Here is a 16,587-nt window from a genome sequence, read left to right as displayed (position 1 = left end):
ATTCTCAGGCTCGGTGAGGGCATAAATTCTACTACAAGGAGGAGTAGATCCAGGTATCAGGTCTATCTGGCAGTCATAAGACCTATGAGGAGGTAGAGAGTTAGCCTGATCCTTCCGGAAAACATCTTGGAATTCTAGGTATTCAGGAGGTAACTGAGGAGCCTCCGAGGAAATTGCTGCCAGTGCAACACCAGCTTGAGGGTGACAAGTAGAGACACATTCTGGAAACTGAACCGTTCTTGCTCGCCAATCGATCTGAGGATTGTGCTTCTCTAACCAAGGAATTCCTAGAATAATGTGGAACTGAGGGGCCTCGATCACATAGAACACGATCTTCTCATGGTGTCCAGCTTGACTTACTAGCGTCACTTCTTGGGTGGTATGCGTTACTGGTCCGGAGGCTATCTCCGTACCATCCACCGTAGTAATGACGTCCTTTACAGCCTTTGGACAAAGAGTCAGATTCATCCTCAAAACCATTTCATGATCCACATAATTGCCGATGGCACCGCTGTCGACGTAAGCTTCAATCGCATGTAATCGATCCGGATGTTCAGGGCTAATGAGGACCATAGGTATCACGAAATGCGAGGTCACGGAACTGGTTTTAACGCTCGGCAAGAGGACCTCTATTCTTGTCGGGCGAGGTTGTTTCCCTGCTCAGAGTTTGTGACCCTGGTAACTGCAGCTCCTACTGCCTTCTTGGCTGGTTTCACCGGACAGTCTCGAAGAAAGTGCCCCGGGTTTCCGCAATAGAGGCATAATTGCAGCTGTTTTCTCCTTTCCCGCTCCTTTTGTGTTAGTGGTCCTTTCAGGCCCCCTATTTGCATGGGTTCCCCGGAGTCTACTCCTTTGGTAGGAGTTGGTGGTTTGGAAAATACTCGAGCATCAAACTTGGAACAATCGGCCTTCTTGTTCTGCAGTCTGTGGTCAATTTGAATGACTAAGTCAATATAGTCCGAACAGTCTTGCGGGGGATTCACTACTTGGGCTAACACATCTTTGAGCTCTCCACGTAGACCTCTATAAAACAGCGTAATCCTTTTGTCCTCAGGCCATCGAGTTTCCACTATCAGTCTGTTGAAAGACGCAATATAAGCCAAAAGGTCTTGATTACCCTGTCGCAATGAAAGGAGCTCATTGTCCAAGGCCTGCCCCTGTGAATGTCTTGCAAACAGTTTTTCCATACTGAGCTGAAAAGCTTGAAAATCATGGAGAACCGGATCATCTTGATTAACTAGAGGGATCGACCAGTCTGCCGCATTGCCACTAAGGTACGAAAGCACGAAAGCTACCTTAGCTTGATCAGTTGGAAAGGCTGCTGGCCGGCATAAGAAGTGCAACCGGCACTGATTAATAAATACTGCAAACCTCTTTGGGTCACCAGAAAATCGTTCGGGCGGAGCCAGAGGTACATTCCCAGGTAGGTTGATCTGCACTGGGTTCGCAGAGGATGTTGAAGGAAGATTTGCCCCTGATGCGGGTAACGGAGTTTGTCCGGCTTGTGACTGTAGCAATTGTCTAGCGAGATCGTCTGTTCGCTCCTTGGAAATAATCAGTTCCCTTCTTAGAGCATTAGTTTCCTGACAGGCTGCATGCACTTCTGCTCTTAGTTCCCCAAGTAACTGGGCTAGCTGGTCGGTATCCAAGGTTTCCATAGCGCCTGGGTGGGAGTTTTGGGATAGGCTTTGCGTTCTGTAACGCTCACCCGATTCCCACAGAGGCGCCGGTCTTCACTGGGTGAATGCCGTATCTTCAAAGGTGATGTGTAACACACGGTTGGCTCTTTGGGCTGCACCTCTGTGTACTGTATGTCTGACTCGAAGAGTAAGATGTCTGCAGATAGAAAATATGGGATTAATGAACTGGGGTTATTGGGTGCCTCTCTCCTCTTCCCTTTCTCTTCTCCTGTAGAACCCCAAAGGTTAACACCCTCACCTTAGGTAAGTGAACGCCGAGCTCTCCATCTGCCTCGGGGCAGGGTGCCGTAACCAGTTTCTTCACTGGATAAGGGTGCAGGCCTCTTGGCCTCAGAGGACTGCTGTCCGTCGTTAACTGCACGAACGGTAAGTTCTGGGCACTTCAAATGTCTTAAAAGTCTTTTGTAATGATATCTCTTGTTTTGCAGGGTTCCGGCGATGGCGGATGGCGGGCTGATGAGAGTTGAGGATCGAACCCGCGTGAGGAATAGAAGCGCCTGTAAGCACGTAAGTAAGCGCTTGTAGCCTGCTTCAGGATGCGCACTAACTGTCCCTTTTATCTTGCAGGTACAAGTTCGGAGCTTTAGAGAAGCTGAAGGGTGCTGGAATACCCACTGGCTTCGGCGTGGGAAGGAGTAATGGCACGTGAGTAATAAAGTTGCCCAATGTCTTTAAACGCACCTTCTTTTGTCTTTCAGATGCGGGATGCAGCGCTGAAGGCCTCCGGAGCGTGCGAAGAGCTGGTAAGCTTTTGTCTTTCAGATGCCGGAATGAAGTGCGAAGACCTCCGGAGCATGCGAATAGTAGGTAAGCCTTTGTCTTTCAGATGCCGGAATGCAGCGCGAGGCGTTGGTGACAGCCGATGGACCAGGTAAGAGATGTGCTGCCACTGAAGACCGTAGTGCTAACCTGTTCTTTCTTTGTCTTTACAGGTGCTGCTGAAGACTGGATTCCAGGATGGTAAGCCTTTGTTCCCTTAGGCCCAGGATCAGAAGCAGAAGACACGATGAGCGTTCTGCTGCAGAGAATGCAGAATAACGCAAAGCAAGATTCATCCATCGGGTGTGGTTTAAATAGCCTCCTGTAGTGCTTAGGTGTCTCCTTCCACAGCCACGCCTAGGTAAGAAAAGAGTTCCTGCTTTCCAGAAGAGTTCCAGTGTTCTGAACCTAGGGAGTGGCTCCTGCCCCACCCAACAGGAAAAGTAGTCCCAAACAGAAGAGGATTAGAGGCTCAACTGGCAGGTAAGTAAGCAGCATGGTCTGCTGCAGGTAAGTCCACCCAAGCATTATGAGCCCGGCGCTTCCAGCGCTTGGACTGGGCATCTTTATGAGCCTGGTGCCACTGGCGCCAGGACAGGGTCCAAAAGGTCCCAATTGGGACTGGCTGGCACTCGGAACCGGGGTTATGGGTCTGCTTCCAAGGGAGTCGGGCAAGTCCTGATCTTTTGGAAGCAGAGATCATGACACCAACCAGGCCAGGGCCTGACCAGTGAAATCAAGGTTGTTGTGGAGGCGATTGCGTAGGATGGCATGGTTGGCCGTGTCGAAGGCAGAGGATAGATCAAGGAGAATGAGGACAGAAGGAAGGTTAAAGTGAAGATCAGAGAGCTAGTCTTCACGGGTGTTCAGGAGAGCAGTTTCCATACTTCTGGCAGCTCTGAAGCCAGACTGGTCGTCATGGAGACAACCAACAGATTCAGTATGTAGATTAAGGTGGGAGATGACCAGCTTTTCCAGGAGTTTGCACAGGATATGAGTGATGGAGATCGGGTGATAGTTAGCAGAAAATAAAGGATTGGCCGGGGGCTTCTTAAGAAGGGGGTGCACAAGGGAGTGCTTAAAGGGTGGGGGGGAGGGAGGTTCCAGTGGCAAAAGGGCGATTGCAAAAATCGGCCAAGGCTAGAGCAAGGGTTTGATATGGTCCTTGATGGTTCTGGATGAGAAGGGGAGAACCTGCTTGGTTGAGACTTTCATAGATCAGACATGTCTAGAAACATTGTCAGGGTTGAACAGGGGAAAGGAGGAGAAAGGTGGAGAAACGGCCTAAGAGGGGCCAGGGGTGGTAGAGGAGGAGGAATGGGAGGTAGAGGAAGAGAGAGTGGCCAGGATAGCCTAAGTTTTATTGGTGAAATGAGAAGCCAGGGCAGCGCAGAGGGTCTGGGAGGGAACAGGAGAGGTAGAGACTGCAACAGGATTGGCCAGCTCCTTGCAGATTTTGTAAAGTTCAGCCGAGTTGTTAGATGCCGGAGTGATACAGGCTTGGATGTAGGCTCTCTCTTAGAGAGGACATAGTCTGTACTGCCTTTGAAGCAAGCGGCAGGCCAGTTTGTCAAGAGCATGACTGATGCCCTCCGCTTCCTCTCAGCCACCCTATACTTGCGTTTAAGAGTGGCGAGGTCGGAATCGTACCAAGAGTTGCGCTTGGATGTGGGCTTCAAACGGATCCTCATGACAGGATCAGATAGATGAAGGTTGTAGAGGGTTGTGTCAAAGTGTGAGTCAGCCAAAGGTGTAGGAGGAGCAGAGAAAGTAGCAGCGAAAGCCTCAACTGACACATGCTTCATGGGGCGGATGACCAAGAAGGTCGGTGGCACTGTGGGGTCGGCTTGACAGGAGAGAGACGGAGAGAGTTGGAAAGTGGTCACTCCAAGAGAGAGGAGTGGTGAGAGGGGCAGGGGTCTGAAGAGATCAGAACATCCAGGGTGTGCCCTGAGTGAGTCAGGTGAGAGAAAGCGAGAGAGAGAGAGCGAGAGCGTCGCAGAGGTTGCAAAATAGTCCCAAAGAGGGGCTAGTAGCATCCAGGTGGACGTTCAGGTCTCTGAGGAGAAGTTGAGAAGTGGAGACAAGGAGGGAGGAGGAGAGGTCAGCCCACTCAGAGAGGAAGAGGACGGCCTGTAGATAGTGGCCACAGTGAGAGGGGCCAGGAGAGATAAAAAGCCTGCAGACCAGGCATTCAAAATGAGGAGTCGTCCTGAGTTGGAATGACAGAATCTGGGATCCGATCTGGGAAAATCAGGGCTACACCCCTGCCGGGACGGTTGGTTCTGGGTTTGGAGAGGATCTTGTAGCCATCGGGGGGGAAGAAGAGTTTCAAAACTTGTGACAGAGCTGCACTGAATCAAGTCTCAGTGAGAGAGTACATCCAGATCAAGCTCTTCCCGGAGCCTGCAGATGTGAGGAATGTTAGACAGCGGAGCGAGAGTTGAGAGTAGTGATGTATAACAGGTTGCAACCTTTGAAGGACTTTCGTGGAGGAAAACAGGCCAGAGGAACGTCCTGCGGAAGTGTTGGAGGTGCCAGAGAATAGGCAAAGGAGGAAAGAAGAGATGGCAGGGTAGTCTGGCAGGGTAGTCAGAGAGGAAGAAGAGTGTCAGAGAGGTGGCAGAGGAAGGAGGCTGCACGGTGGCCAAAGAAACAACGGAGGGTGCCGGAGAGGAGGAGGCAGAGGAGCCAGAGAAGGGTAAGTAGGGCTAGCAGGAGAGGAAAGGAAGTTGGTAAGGCGCAGGAAGCATCTATCAAAAAGGAGGATGGCCTGAGGGCCCCGGACCAAGACAGTGTAATTTAAGTAGACATTAAAGATCGTCTTAGAGGAGTGGAAGGGGGCCAGGAGGGCCTCCCACCGGGTGCCACCATTAATGTGAGATGAGGAAAAAGGAGATACCATATTAGGGGGGTGGGCGTCGGGGAGTCCATAGGCTTGGAGAGGGAATGACAAAGAGGATGTCAGTAGGGGTCTGTCTGGAGGAAGCACTGGTGTAGGTATCAGCGATAGGGAGGCCTGGGCTGGGCTGGAGACGATTATTTAGCAATTTTTATTTTCCATGCAGCACCACTGCATGGGTTTGATGCATTGCTATAATGTGGTACAGAAAGGCATGTGTTGCCAGTGTGACATGGACATGTAAATGAAAACAGGCTATTTCAGTCAAAAACGATTTCTACATCTAAAATGCAAATAATTTTTTTTCACAGTTAAAAGAATATATTTTTTTCTTCACCTGAAATTCCTCTGTTGCAGGAGACACATTTGAGGATTAATGAACTAACATGATTCTAACTCATTAATAATATAATGTGTTCTCCAGTGCAAAATGACAGGCTCTGAAAGTCATCTTAAACGTGCATCCAGATTTTTTTCTCTTTGTTTCTATCTGTGCTCTGTCCACATTATTTGCAGGAAGCAAAGACTTGAATAAGCAGGAAATCAGTTTTGTTACAGTTGCAACTGTATAAGCCAAGCCATTGTTCAAGAGAAGGAGGGTAGGACATGATAGAATTTCATTGGTTGAACTCGTTTGGTAGGCTGTAACAGAGCTTTTCTAATGAATCTCGGGGAAGAAGAGAGGGAGAAGATATTTTTACAAAGCTCGGAGAAAGACCAGGCTGGTGGCTGGGGAGTTTCCCGATTGAAAAAGCAGATCCCAGTGCACTGCTGCAGAGACTGGGAATTCCAGTCAATAAGCCCCGGTTTGAGTGACGGCAGATGCTCGTCCTTGCTGGGGTGATTTAAGAGGGAGCGTTGAACCACTTCCAGAAGGCAACCAGCTGAAGAATTTCACATGCTGGACAGGCTTGGTAATTATATTGCAGGGTGCGGGGACAGTGTGTGTGTGTGCGAAACTATTCAGTCAGAGTAGAATAGGGAATTCCAGTGTTTTATCATCATGTTTAATGTTGCAAATTGAATATGTTCTCGCAGCTCTCTTATTTTGTTACATATAATGTTGTTACTGTGCAATTTCCATTTATTTCTGTAAAAAGAGTAAGATTGTGTTGAAATGCAATTTTTTATAATGCACAAAAATATCTGAAAGCAGACAGGTAGTGTGTTTTATTTTTCACTTTTCTTTGTGCATCTACCATTACAGTACTGATAATATGGGAAGAGGTTTAGACGGTGCAATTGTCATTTTTAAGGTAGCTCAAAATAAGACTTGGCGGTAGCTGTGTGCACGATTCCATTCAGTATATAAGTGTGTGTTTTCTGAACGGAACATAATATAATGAAATGGCCTGCTGCTGGAGGTACATGAGTCAGCAGAAAGAGGCCCTGGACATAGTTCACCGATGTAGATAAGTTGGTGATGAATACCACGTTAGCTCGCTGTCGTAGATAAATCAGTGAGGACAGCCCATGGTAGCACTCCAAATGAAAATGTGGTGTTCCTGAAATGTAAGCCTGAGGCCTCTCTAGTGATCACACGATCAAACTAAACAAAAATAAGGGGTTCTGGATATTGGGGCCACATATAAAACAAAGGAATTATGCTCACCAGAAATACCACCAATAATGCCTACCAACATAATGTATACCATTAAATGTATCTGTGTGCTGAAATAATGTATGTATACTGTAGTACTATATACCAAATCTAATCTGAATGCAAAGAGTGATTATTGCTGAATTATTTTCATTTTGGCGGAAAGAAAATACCGCTAGGCCCCAAATCTATACAAAATACCCAACAAGACCAGGATGTCCCTTTTGAGCTTCTTCTGCCAGACTTAGTGAGAGGGATAGGATAGTCGATAGAATAGCAGTTAAAGAAGATAGTAGAGATGAAGAGCACAATAGAGGGTGCAGGCAGAAATAGGGGGAGGGACAGGCGAGCCCAAGCAGGGGGGTGGGAGGTATGTGTGATGCTGAGGCAAGACAGGAGAGAGGCACAACGGGTGGGGGGACACAACAGACAGGGGAGCACAGCACAGAACAAGACAAACCGGACCTACAAAATCAGGTGCAGTACAGAACCAAGCAACAGCGCACAATACACAACCAAGGAAACCTAGAACTAAAGAATACAGGCAATGCAATGTAATGCCAATATAGAGAATAACACAATTTCAATACAGTAGAGAAAGAACAAAGGCAATGTCAAAGTACAGTACCGAAACCCAACAGAGGCACAGTACACAACTAAGGAACCTAGAAGTAGAAGAATGCAGGCAATGCAAAGGTACAGTAGAGAAAACAAAACAATGGAAAGACCAGAGAAACACTGCACAAGGGGTGACAATACGTCAGAGAATGAAGGGGCGAAAGATGCGAGAGGAAGGTTGAGAAAAGGCTGGGAGGCGAAGCGAAAACAGAATGGGGGGCCTAAGCTGCACGTTCTCACCTTGTGGTACTACAGATAAAACTGAGGTTTCCATGGGAAGGTCATATCACTTGCAACCTTTTCACGTAAAGAAAATGTATAGGGTGTTAAGAGGAGTCATTCCTTACCGTAAACCAGATCTCAGAGCCTCCACATTCTTGCTATCCTCTAGCCCCTCCAGAGAACTGGCCAGAACACATAAGGCCCTCTCGTCAAACTCGTTGAGACGCTCCTATGGGAAACAAAAAGATGTCACTGCAGCACAATGGGTTTAAAAAAAAAAATAAAAAAAAATATGCAGAAAAGTAGACTTCTAATGAAGTAAATAAGCTTCAGCTCAAAACTGCAGTAGCATAGGGCAAAATTAATTGAATTATTCGGAAGAACAGTAGTCTTAAAGCCAACCGCAGCAGGCTTCAACGAAAGCAAAACGGACAGAGACAAAGTTAAAGACCTGAGCGAAGCACAGACTAATGCAGTCTGCAGGGTATAAACAGCTTGTATAGTTCACCATGGCAGCCATTTTTGCTATTAGCATCTTAGCCAAATACCGGATTGGCTAATTGTCTTGATGAGTAACATGATGTACTCCATGTATGCATTTTCTTTGTCAGCTATCTAGAACAATTTGATGTCAGCCACTCTAACTGGTAACAATCAAAACATTCATAATAAGGCAAACCCTAAAACTTTTATTAAATTGTGGCAATTCATTATACTCTCACAAGGACTATGCTATCAGGTAACTCTGCAGAAACAACCCCACTTTAGCTTCAAATTACAGAGCTAAAAACATACCTTATAGTTTGCAAAACAGTACACCTCAGTGGCTGGATGTGATTTTTCCAAAACGAAAACCCCCTACCCAAATCCCCACCCCCAACAGACCCCATCCCCCACACCCTTACTTACATTGCCTTCCGTCTCGCTGGACCCTGAGACGCCTGTTCCCTTTCAATTCCATGATCGGGAACCGGCGCCACAGGGTCCTTTTTATTTTATTTTTTGATTTTTTTTGTTGGTAGCTGTGGGTGTGTTCCCCCTATCTCCCCCCCCCCCCCTCCCAACACCCACTCACTGTATGGTGAGTGGGGTATTGCGGGGGGACACCCCCAAAGCCTTTTTTGACCGACCTCACAAAAAGACCCAAACACACATCACAAAAAAGTTCGAACTTTTGGTAGTTAGAACTTTTCGTGGTGTGTGTTTCAGGTCTTTTGGTGAGGTCAGTAATTTGGGTTAGGTAATTTCGTCCCATTCCTTCCAGATGCCTGGCATAGAAGCCTATTAAACATTGTTTCGCAAGAACGGTGGTAGGGGTGATCCTAGGGACAATAAATAATGAGCACTGTTGGATATAGGAAGCAATGTTCTTGCTACGGCACTCCTGAAAGACCTATAAAAATGGTTGATTTCGTTGGTACCATAGTCTTAGCTCGGCTTTTAAAAACGGACAATCAACGACTCACGGCTGTTTCACCCTGTAACGCCGGGCAGGAAAATGTCTGAAAAACCAGTAAGAACAAAAGCTGTTGCCTTCAAGGGAGCCTTACTAAAATATTTCTAGGATTGTCAAACCTAAATGCTATCCTGCCATTGATAAAAGCCTGAAGCTAAAACACCACGATTCTGTACAGAACCCAATTATAAAACAAGAAAAATTATAACATTTAGACTGGAAAAGCCAATGTCGGTATCAAAGCCCATTAGACCTGTACCAGCTCCAAGTCAAGCAAAGCAAAAGTTGAAACCTCTGGATTGACACTTGTATTCTGAAAAGCTCATGCTACAGCTTTCCCTTTGCTAAATATATCACAAGAGGATGTTGTAAATCAATGCATAATAAGCAAGACAATTACTTTCTAATCAAGCACCACCTGAATGCCAAGACCTACGTTTAAGAGTAAAGCTTTTTGAATCCTTCCAAGTCCATAAAAGAAATCCGGCTTCCTACTAAGAAATATGGGAGCTGCCAGAGCAACTTTGCTCATGCAGAATCACCGTCATATGTCAGTGATTTTAATAACAGCTGGGACCTCAGAATTCAGGATTATCTTGTTAAGACCTCCTTAATTACCCAGACAAAAGAAGTATGAAACTTGCCTGGTGCAAGCAGATCTTATGGTGTAAGAAAGTTCCCTGGATGTCTACTACAAGATATAAAAGGGTACCATCGGGCCCATGCCACAGGCAAAGGAATTGATGGAATTCACTAGACTAGGTTTCAAATTACAATGCGTTATTCAGGACAAAAACAGAGTTTGAAGAAAGACTAGAAGGCCACCACAGCGTGGCTATAACAAAACAAGGTTGCGTCTTCAGGAAATATTGCAGGGGTTCAATAAGACAAGTGAGAGGGGATGGATGAATCACGTGTATGTTTCAAACAAAGTTACTTACAGTTTCTGAAAATTCTCAAAGATCATCAACCCTTCTGTGGTGTGTGGTAAACGTTGGCCTTTCTGGGGGCTTGGTAGCTGTGATGAATCCTGCGGAGTCATCACTAAACCACAGGCTTAAGTCTCCTCCCATGTGGCATGGGGAAGGCAGCTGTTACCTGATCCTAACCCTGGGGGTGGTGTCAAGAGAGGGTCCGGGGGCGGCTGGGGGTGGCGGGGAGGATCACATGGGAGGAGACAGCCATCAAGGGGAAAATGATGACTCCACTAGGAGAGACAGTGTTAATCTTTTTCGGCGGAAGATGAAATAATTCCCAGAAATGTGATGGCAAGTGTCAAAGTATCAATACCAATGTGCAAAGAACCGGTTATAAAAAGACAGTTAAATAGAATACCATTGGTACCTCAGAGACTCAAAGACTTTAAGGTGAATTACCACAATTTGGCCTTACTGAGAAAAAAATCATCTGAATGAGAAATTGCAAACTCCCTCCCCAACCACCCCTTCCTATAAAATCTCTCAGTTCATAGAAAAAAAATCATTTCAGGGAAATCAACTTAAAGTTACCTATTTTTCCATGCAAAAAGTACTGGGACGAAAAAGAGGCGCTCAGAGATAACAGGAACTCAGAACAGTGAATATCCAAAAGGTGCGGTCTATTCATTACCGAGCAAACACCTGAGCGGGATATTTAAAAGCCAGGATGAGACCCAGCTGTGTTTTTCATGAAGATGAGGCAGAGGAAGCAGTTCATGGCCGTGCGGAAGGCGAGGCAGAGGAAGCTCAAGCCATCTGAGGAGCAGCCACGGAGAGAAGCCCGCCAGTAGAAGTCACCCCAATGGGTGAAAACTAGAAAAACTGCCAAGTATGCGCAGCAGAAGATCGCAAACTAAAAAGGAAGACCAGCTGAGAAGGACACATGTACGCAAAGCAGCGTGTGGCAGACCGAGAAAGCCATGGAAGATCAACGGAGTGGTCATGGCTCTGGGATACTGCTGCACAACCAAGCAGAGGCTCGCAGAAGCGGGGGGAGAATACAGACTGGCTGCAGAAGCACTGCCGCCAGGCCGGTCAACCAGAGGGAGTTGCTGCAAAGAACAAGTGGGTTGGTAGAGTGTGAATGCAGACCCTAGGGTGCTCTGTGTACAAAAGCTGACGCATATAAATGCTTTTGAATACCAAACATGTAACAAATCCAAGCAGAAAGTATTTAATGAATAAAAAGTAATTACAGAAAAATGAAGCTAAGTGGCAAAGAAGGAAGTTCCTTCTTAAGGGAATAAGAAAGGGTAAAGGTTATAATCAGTGCTGCCCACAGTCAAGAAGCAGCTACCCAACATTACCTACAGCCAAAAGGTTACAGGCAGACCAGATAAAGACAATCACTGGAAAAGCTCATAACCAGCAATACCATCAGCCAAGAAGTTGTCAGAAACCTTTAAAGCAACCAAAGTATAAGTCCCCTTTTGAGAGACATACTTTTCGGGAAACATACATTCCACCTTGCCAACTGCCAAGTGACTACGAAATCAGACTATAGCGACAAGGGCGCAACTCTTCCTCAATTGGAGGAATCTTGCAACCCAAACTGCTGTTAGTCAGAAGGCTTTCGAGAATTTATTAAGAGACCCTTTAATAATTCTTGTGCATGTTGTTCTCAGTTTATGGAAGATGTCAAGAGACCAGAGGCTATAAGAGGAGACAGTTGGTGGTTAAACCTTCTTCCAAGAAAGACTGGTGTGGATAATCTTGGGATCAATATTGCCATCAAGTTTGAAATTAGTGTTCTTCCTGGCAGGCGAGTATACCGGGAAAGGGCATCTAGTGGTTTGTCCTGGCAGGAGAGTGGACCAAGAAAAGAAGATGATGGTTTGATATCAGTGGTTGAAAGAGTTATGAAAAGAACATCTTGATGCATTAAAGGGATGGTCTAGTAAAAATGTTTATTTAAAAAATAGATAGGCAACATAAAAAAAAAAAAAATACTAGCATTCTCCGTTTTAAAACTTCCTATGTAAAATTGAGCTATTCAAGCTCAAAATTCGCAAAAGCAAGCACATGGGCGCATCCATTTTGTGAAATGGAGGCCCTCCTGTGCTGGCTTTTGCTTTTGCGGCACTAATGAAGGAAAAACCAGCCAGCTGTAGTAAACAAAGGCTACCGCTGGGTGGCTTTCCCTTCATTAGTGCTGTAGGCGGAGGTCGGGGACCGGAGACCAGAGCAGGAAAGCTGCAGCTGAATCTCGGTAAGTGCTATTTATTTTTTTTTTAAAATAAGCACTAGCTGCGTTTTTTTTTCTAAGTTTTCCGGGCTGGAGGAGCCCGGAAAACTTAGAAATAAAACTGCAGCTTTAAAAACGTTGTATTTATGTTTGCGGTTGCTTTTGAAGCGACCGCAAACATAAATACAACGATATTGTGTTGGAAAACGCTGCAGTTTATCTTTCCAAGTTTCTCAGGTTCCAACACAACCGCGTTGTTTCTGCCCGAATCTGCTTTACCATTTGGGGCTCTCTGGCTCCCCTGGGAGCACCGGAGACCCAAAGTGATAGCCACAGCAGGCAGAAACACACGCGGTTGTGTTGGAAAACGCTGTGGTTTTTCTTTCCAAGTTTCTCAGGCTCCTCAGAGCCGGACTCTCTTCAAAAGCGACCGCAAACATAAATACGTTTTTAAAGCTGCGGTTTTATTTCTAGGTTTTCCGGGCTCCTCCAGCCCGGAAAACGTAGAAAAAAAAACGCAGCTAGTGCTCATTTTTTTAAAAAAAATAAATAGCACTTACCGAGATTCAGCTGCAGCTTTCCTGCTCTGGTCTCCGGTCCCCGTCCTCCGCCTACAGCACTAATGAAGGGAAAGCCACCCAGCGGTAGCCTTTGTTTACTACAGCTGACTGGCTTTTCCTTCATTAGTGCCGCAAAAGCCAGCACAGGAGGGCCTCCATTTCACAAAATGGATGCGCCAATGGTGCTTGCTTTTGAGAATTTTGAGCTTGAATAGCTCAAAATTTTACATAGGAAGTTTTAAAACGGAGAATGCTAGTATTTTTTTTTTTATGTTGCCCATCTATTTTTTAAATAAAGTTTTTTACTAGACCATCCCTTTAAGAGAACTCATGTATTTTATCAATGGTTGAAAAGTAGTATCATCACTGAAGCAAGTTAGTTTGCTATCCTGACAAAAAGTGTTGTGTGCGCAAGAAGAGGTATTAAGAAAGAGTGAGGTTTTATTTTGATAAGATGAAATTTCTTTTGAAGAAAGTGCAATATGAAAATATTGTGGAAGACATTGAGTTGTTTGAAGTGTCAACCAGCTGTGGTGAAAAGGACATTTACTGTTTCTTCAAGAAAGACACTGGTTGAAAAAAAGACGTTTCTATTCTTGAACAGAACTTTGCTGAAACAATCGTTATCCAAGAATTACTGAATTAATCCAGGGGAAGGGAATACTACCCTGGTCATAAGGAGAACATTCGAGTTTGAATTGTTAAACTGTTTTTTGTTGAACCAAAAGTCAGCCATATTTTCCATGTATGATTTTATCTTATGTATTTACGTGAGGACCAAAGATATTTTGGACATTAGGTCACTTTTTAGTTTGCTAGGAATGGATTTCTCTATTAGGTTAGGGATCAAACCACCTTTTTAATGTAAATAAATGGCAAACTTTGAGAAAAGCTTTACCTTTGTGTACGTCTCTCGTTTCGGACCCCTCACATAGCTCAGCATTAGGTAAAAGTTGATTTCCTACCATTCTGTACAAGGTGGATTTTCAGGTTTAAGTCATTATTACCACACAATCCAACCACTGATTGTTTGTAGGGTCCAGAACGGGTCTCAGGATTAGATAGATCAAGAGCCCAGAACTTCAGGTTCCTCAGATTCCCACCATAGGCTCATATTCCTAGGGAGCGCACTACAGCCTCACAGTCCTCAGGAGCCCATAACTTGCTCTTGTTTCACCAATACACAGTAGAACTATGGCCTTCTGTAAACCACCGCCAGATTATTCCCGTCAACTCACAGGTATAATAGAAAACAAACAATATCCTTTTCCATCTCCCTTATCAGTACCCTTTAGTTCTCAGGGTTTGTGCGTCTCCTCCAGTGGCAGCCTCAGATCCGGATACCTGGGCCTAGCCAGGATTAATCCACCTTCTTCGTCCTTTTTGGTTCTGGCTTTTGGATTATCCAGGATCAGAATCCTCAGCAAGTTCTGGTCAGGGGTACTCCTATACCACCCCAGAGATTGGATTGCCTCCCTCGGCCTTTGAATCCTTCAATGCACCACCTTCCTTAGGTTCCCATTATTTTCTTTTATTTGCTCTCTCACAAAGCTAACCTCTTCCTCATTCCTATGATTTCCTGCTCCTCCTTGACCCGATCCTCCTCCGGCTCCAACCTCTCATTTGCAGTCCTTCCTCCATCTTGATCTTTCCCTTCTCAACTCAGCTGCTCCCTTGCAGTTTTAACTTCCTCCTTCATGCCCCTCCCTTAAACTCCAGGGTCTGTGTAACACAGCTCATCTCCTCCTGTTCCTTGCAGACTCATTTCATACAACTCTGCTTTTCCGACCTGGAAATTTAGGTTTTACCTGATCTGGGCTCACTTCACTTATGCTGGATTGTTTGTTTTACGACTCCATTTGCCTCTTAGCCGGGCTTAATCTAAAGCCTCTAGTGGTTCTGGATGTTTGTACCCTAGCTTAAGGCTTTCAGGCAGGGTGTCATGAACCGCTGTTTGCGTCCCTTCTGGACTTCGTGGTCCCTGACCCATAGGGGTCTGAATTCAGTAGTCCTCCCAACATGGCCGCTGAACGCTGTTTGCCAGTCTCAGCGTTACACGCTCTACAAAGCAGACACGCCCCCGCCGGCTCAACGCTACCGCTTGCAGTAGTCGGACGTGCGTTGCCGGAGGTCGTTCAGCGCTTACTTTTGATTCCCGGTTCCCTGAATTACTCTTCTTCCTTCCTTCCTTATCCTTGCCTTGCATATCCTGGATTTCTATCGCATTCGGGTCTCAGAGTGCGAACCTCGTTATTCCTGGTCTCCGACATCTGAACGTATCCTGGAGTTGGGTTACGAACCACACACTGGAATCCGAGGACCTACGCACGGGGTTATATAGATCCCGAACTTTTCGAAAGAAGACATCTCCAAAGATCACGAGTAAACGATACAGACAGGTGAGAAGGGGAGAGACTTGTGACACAGGGTTACCCAAATGGGCCCCAGAGTGGATGTATCCTCCCTGTTCTTTATATGGCTAGGCTAGTAGCCGCTGTACTTTTTCCTGAATGGTCTCCAAAATGGTGCCATTTTGTCTAGAAGGGTCCTTTTTACCCACTCCTCCAGGTACCTAAATTGGATTGCGTCTTTGTTCACTGCAAAATCCTGAGGGATCACAAAGGGGAGTGTGAATTTTAAGTTATAATCAGGATGTCTGTTTTTCTAAGGTGGGACTGTACCGCCGAAACCATTTTTGGCGGGCATATGGCAATAACCATTTGGGGAGAATGTGCATTTGGCCCTGGGTGGGATCCCTAAATTCTTGGGGCTACCATATTTGAAGGTCGGTCTGGCTGGAAAATGTTGAAATGTAGCCTGGTTTTGCGATGGAGAGATTCTTCCCCATGGAAATAAAAGAAGACCCCTTAGACACACTCCTTGTACTGCTGCTGGAACACAAACCTACTTACCTAGAAGGTCTGCTGCTCGAGAAAGCTCTGCACCACCATCTTAAGCGCTCCAAGGAATCCAATGGCGAAGCACTGCCTCTCAACGGACCAAAAAAGAACCGACTGAAGTGCTTTTTGCCTCTGATACAGAAGGGACAGCTGGATCATATCTTCTGCACCCTATATTCCTGAAGTTCCTGCACTAGTCATCGCTTGGCGCCAAGCAGGAGTCATTTTCTGCAAAATGTGATTGTTCTCCCAAGGCGATCTAGGTCGAGCATGAGATTTGGGTTTATGGCCTGCTCTTGTTGGCAAATGTTTCGTTTAAACCTTTTGCCTTGAACATCTCTAGTGTGTGTATGTGGGCCAGTGGGAATGCGGAAAGGTGAAATGGGGGTTAGGAAAAATCTCCCATACGCCGCTTGCGGAGACAGCATTGTGGAGCGACATAATTTGCTGGCTCCAACAGTCTCTTGCACCACCCTTTCCACTGCTCACACGTGACCGCCACATCTACATGTCATTTGTGCCTCCAGAATGGAGGGCTGAGCATAGGAAATAGAGCAGCCCTATTTTAATAAATAGCTACTGAAATGTGGAAATACCTGGTCACTCTGAATGAAGGGGGAAGACATTTGAATATGTCTAGCAGATGTGAGGACTAGAAATGGATTCCTAGAAAAGGGGAAAAGCAAAACAATAAAATAAAATAATTGA

At 45.8% G+C, this 16,587-nt stretch overlaps 1 protein-coding gene across 5 annotated transcripts in view; it reads right to left on the bottom strand.

Moving 5' to 3' along the window:
• Positions 1-16,587, bottom strand: part of FASTKD2 (FAST kinase domains 2) — a 461,831-nt gene that overhangs the window by 403,738 nt on the left and 41,506 nt on the right. For all 5 annotated transcript variants that reach the window (XM_069615586.1, XM_069615582.1, XM_069615584.1 and 2 more), the window contains one exon: positions 7,927-8,030. In XM_069615586.1, the coding sequence (XP_069471687.1) occupies positions 7,927-8,030 (104 nt within the window). The remainder of the gene's footprint in view (positions 1-7,926; positions 8,031-16,587) is intronic.

This window comes from Ambystoma mexicanum, chromosome 9 (genome assembly GCF_040938575.1).
Source record: "Ambystoma mexicanum isolate Mex_15411 chromosome 9, UKY_AmexF1_1, whole genome shotgun sequence".
NCBI lineage: Eukaryota > Metazoa > Chordata > Amphibia > Caudata > Ambystomatidae > Ambystoma > Ambystoma mexicanum.
Note: the sequence above shows the minus strand (reverse complement) of the source record. Positions and strands in the feature narration are given on the sequence as shown.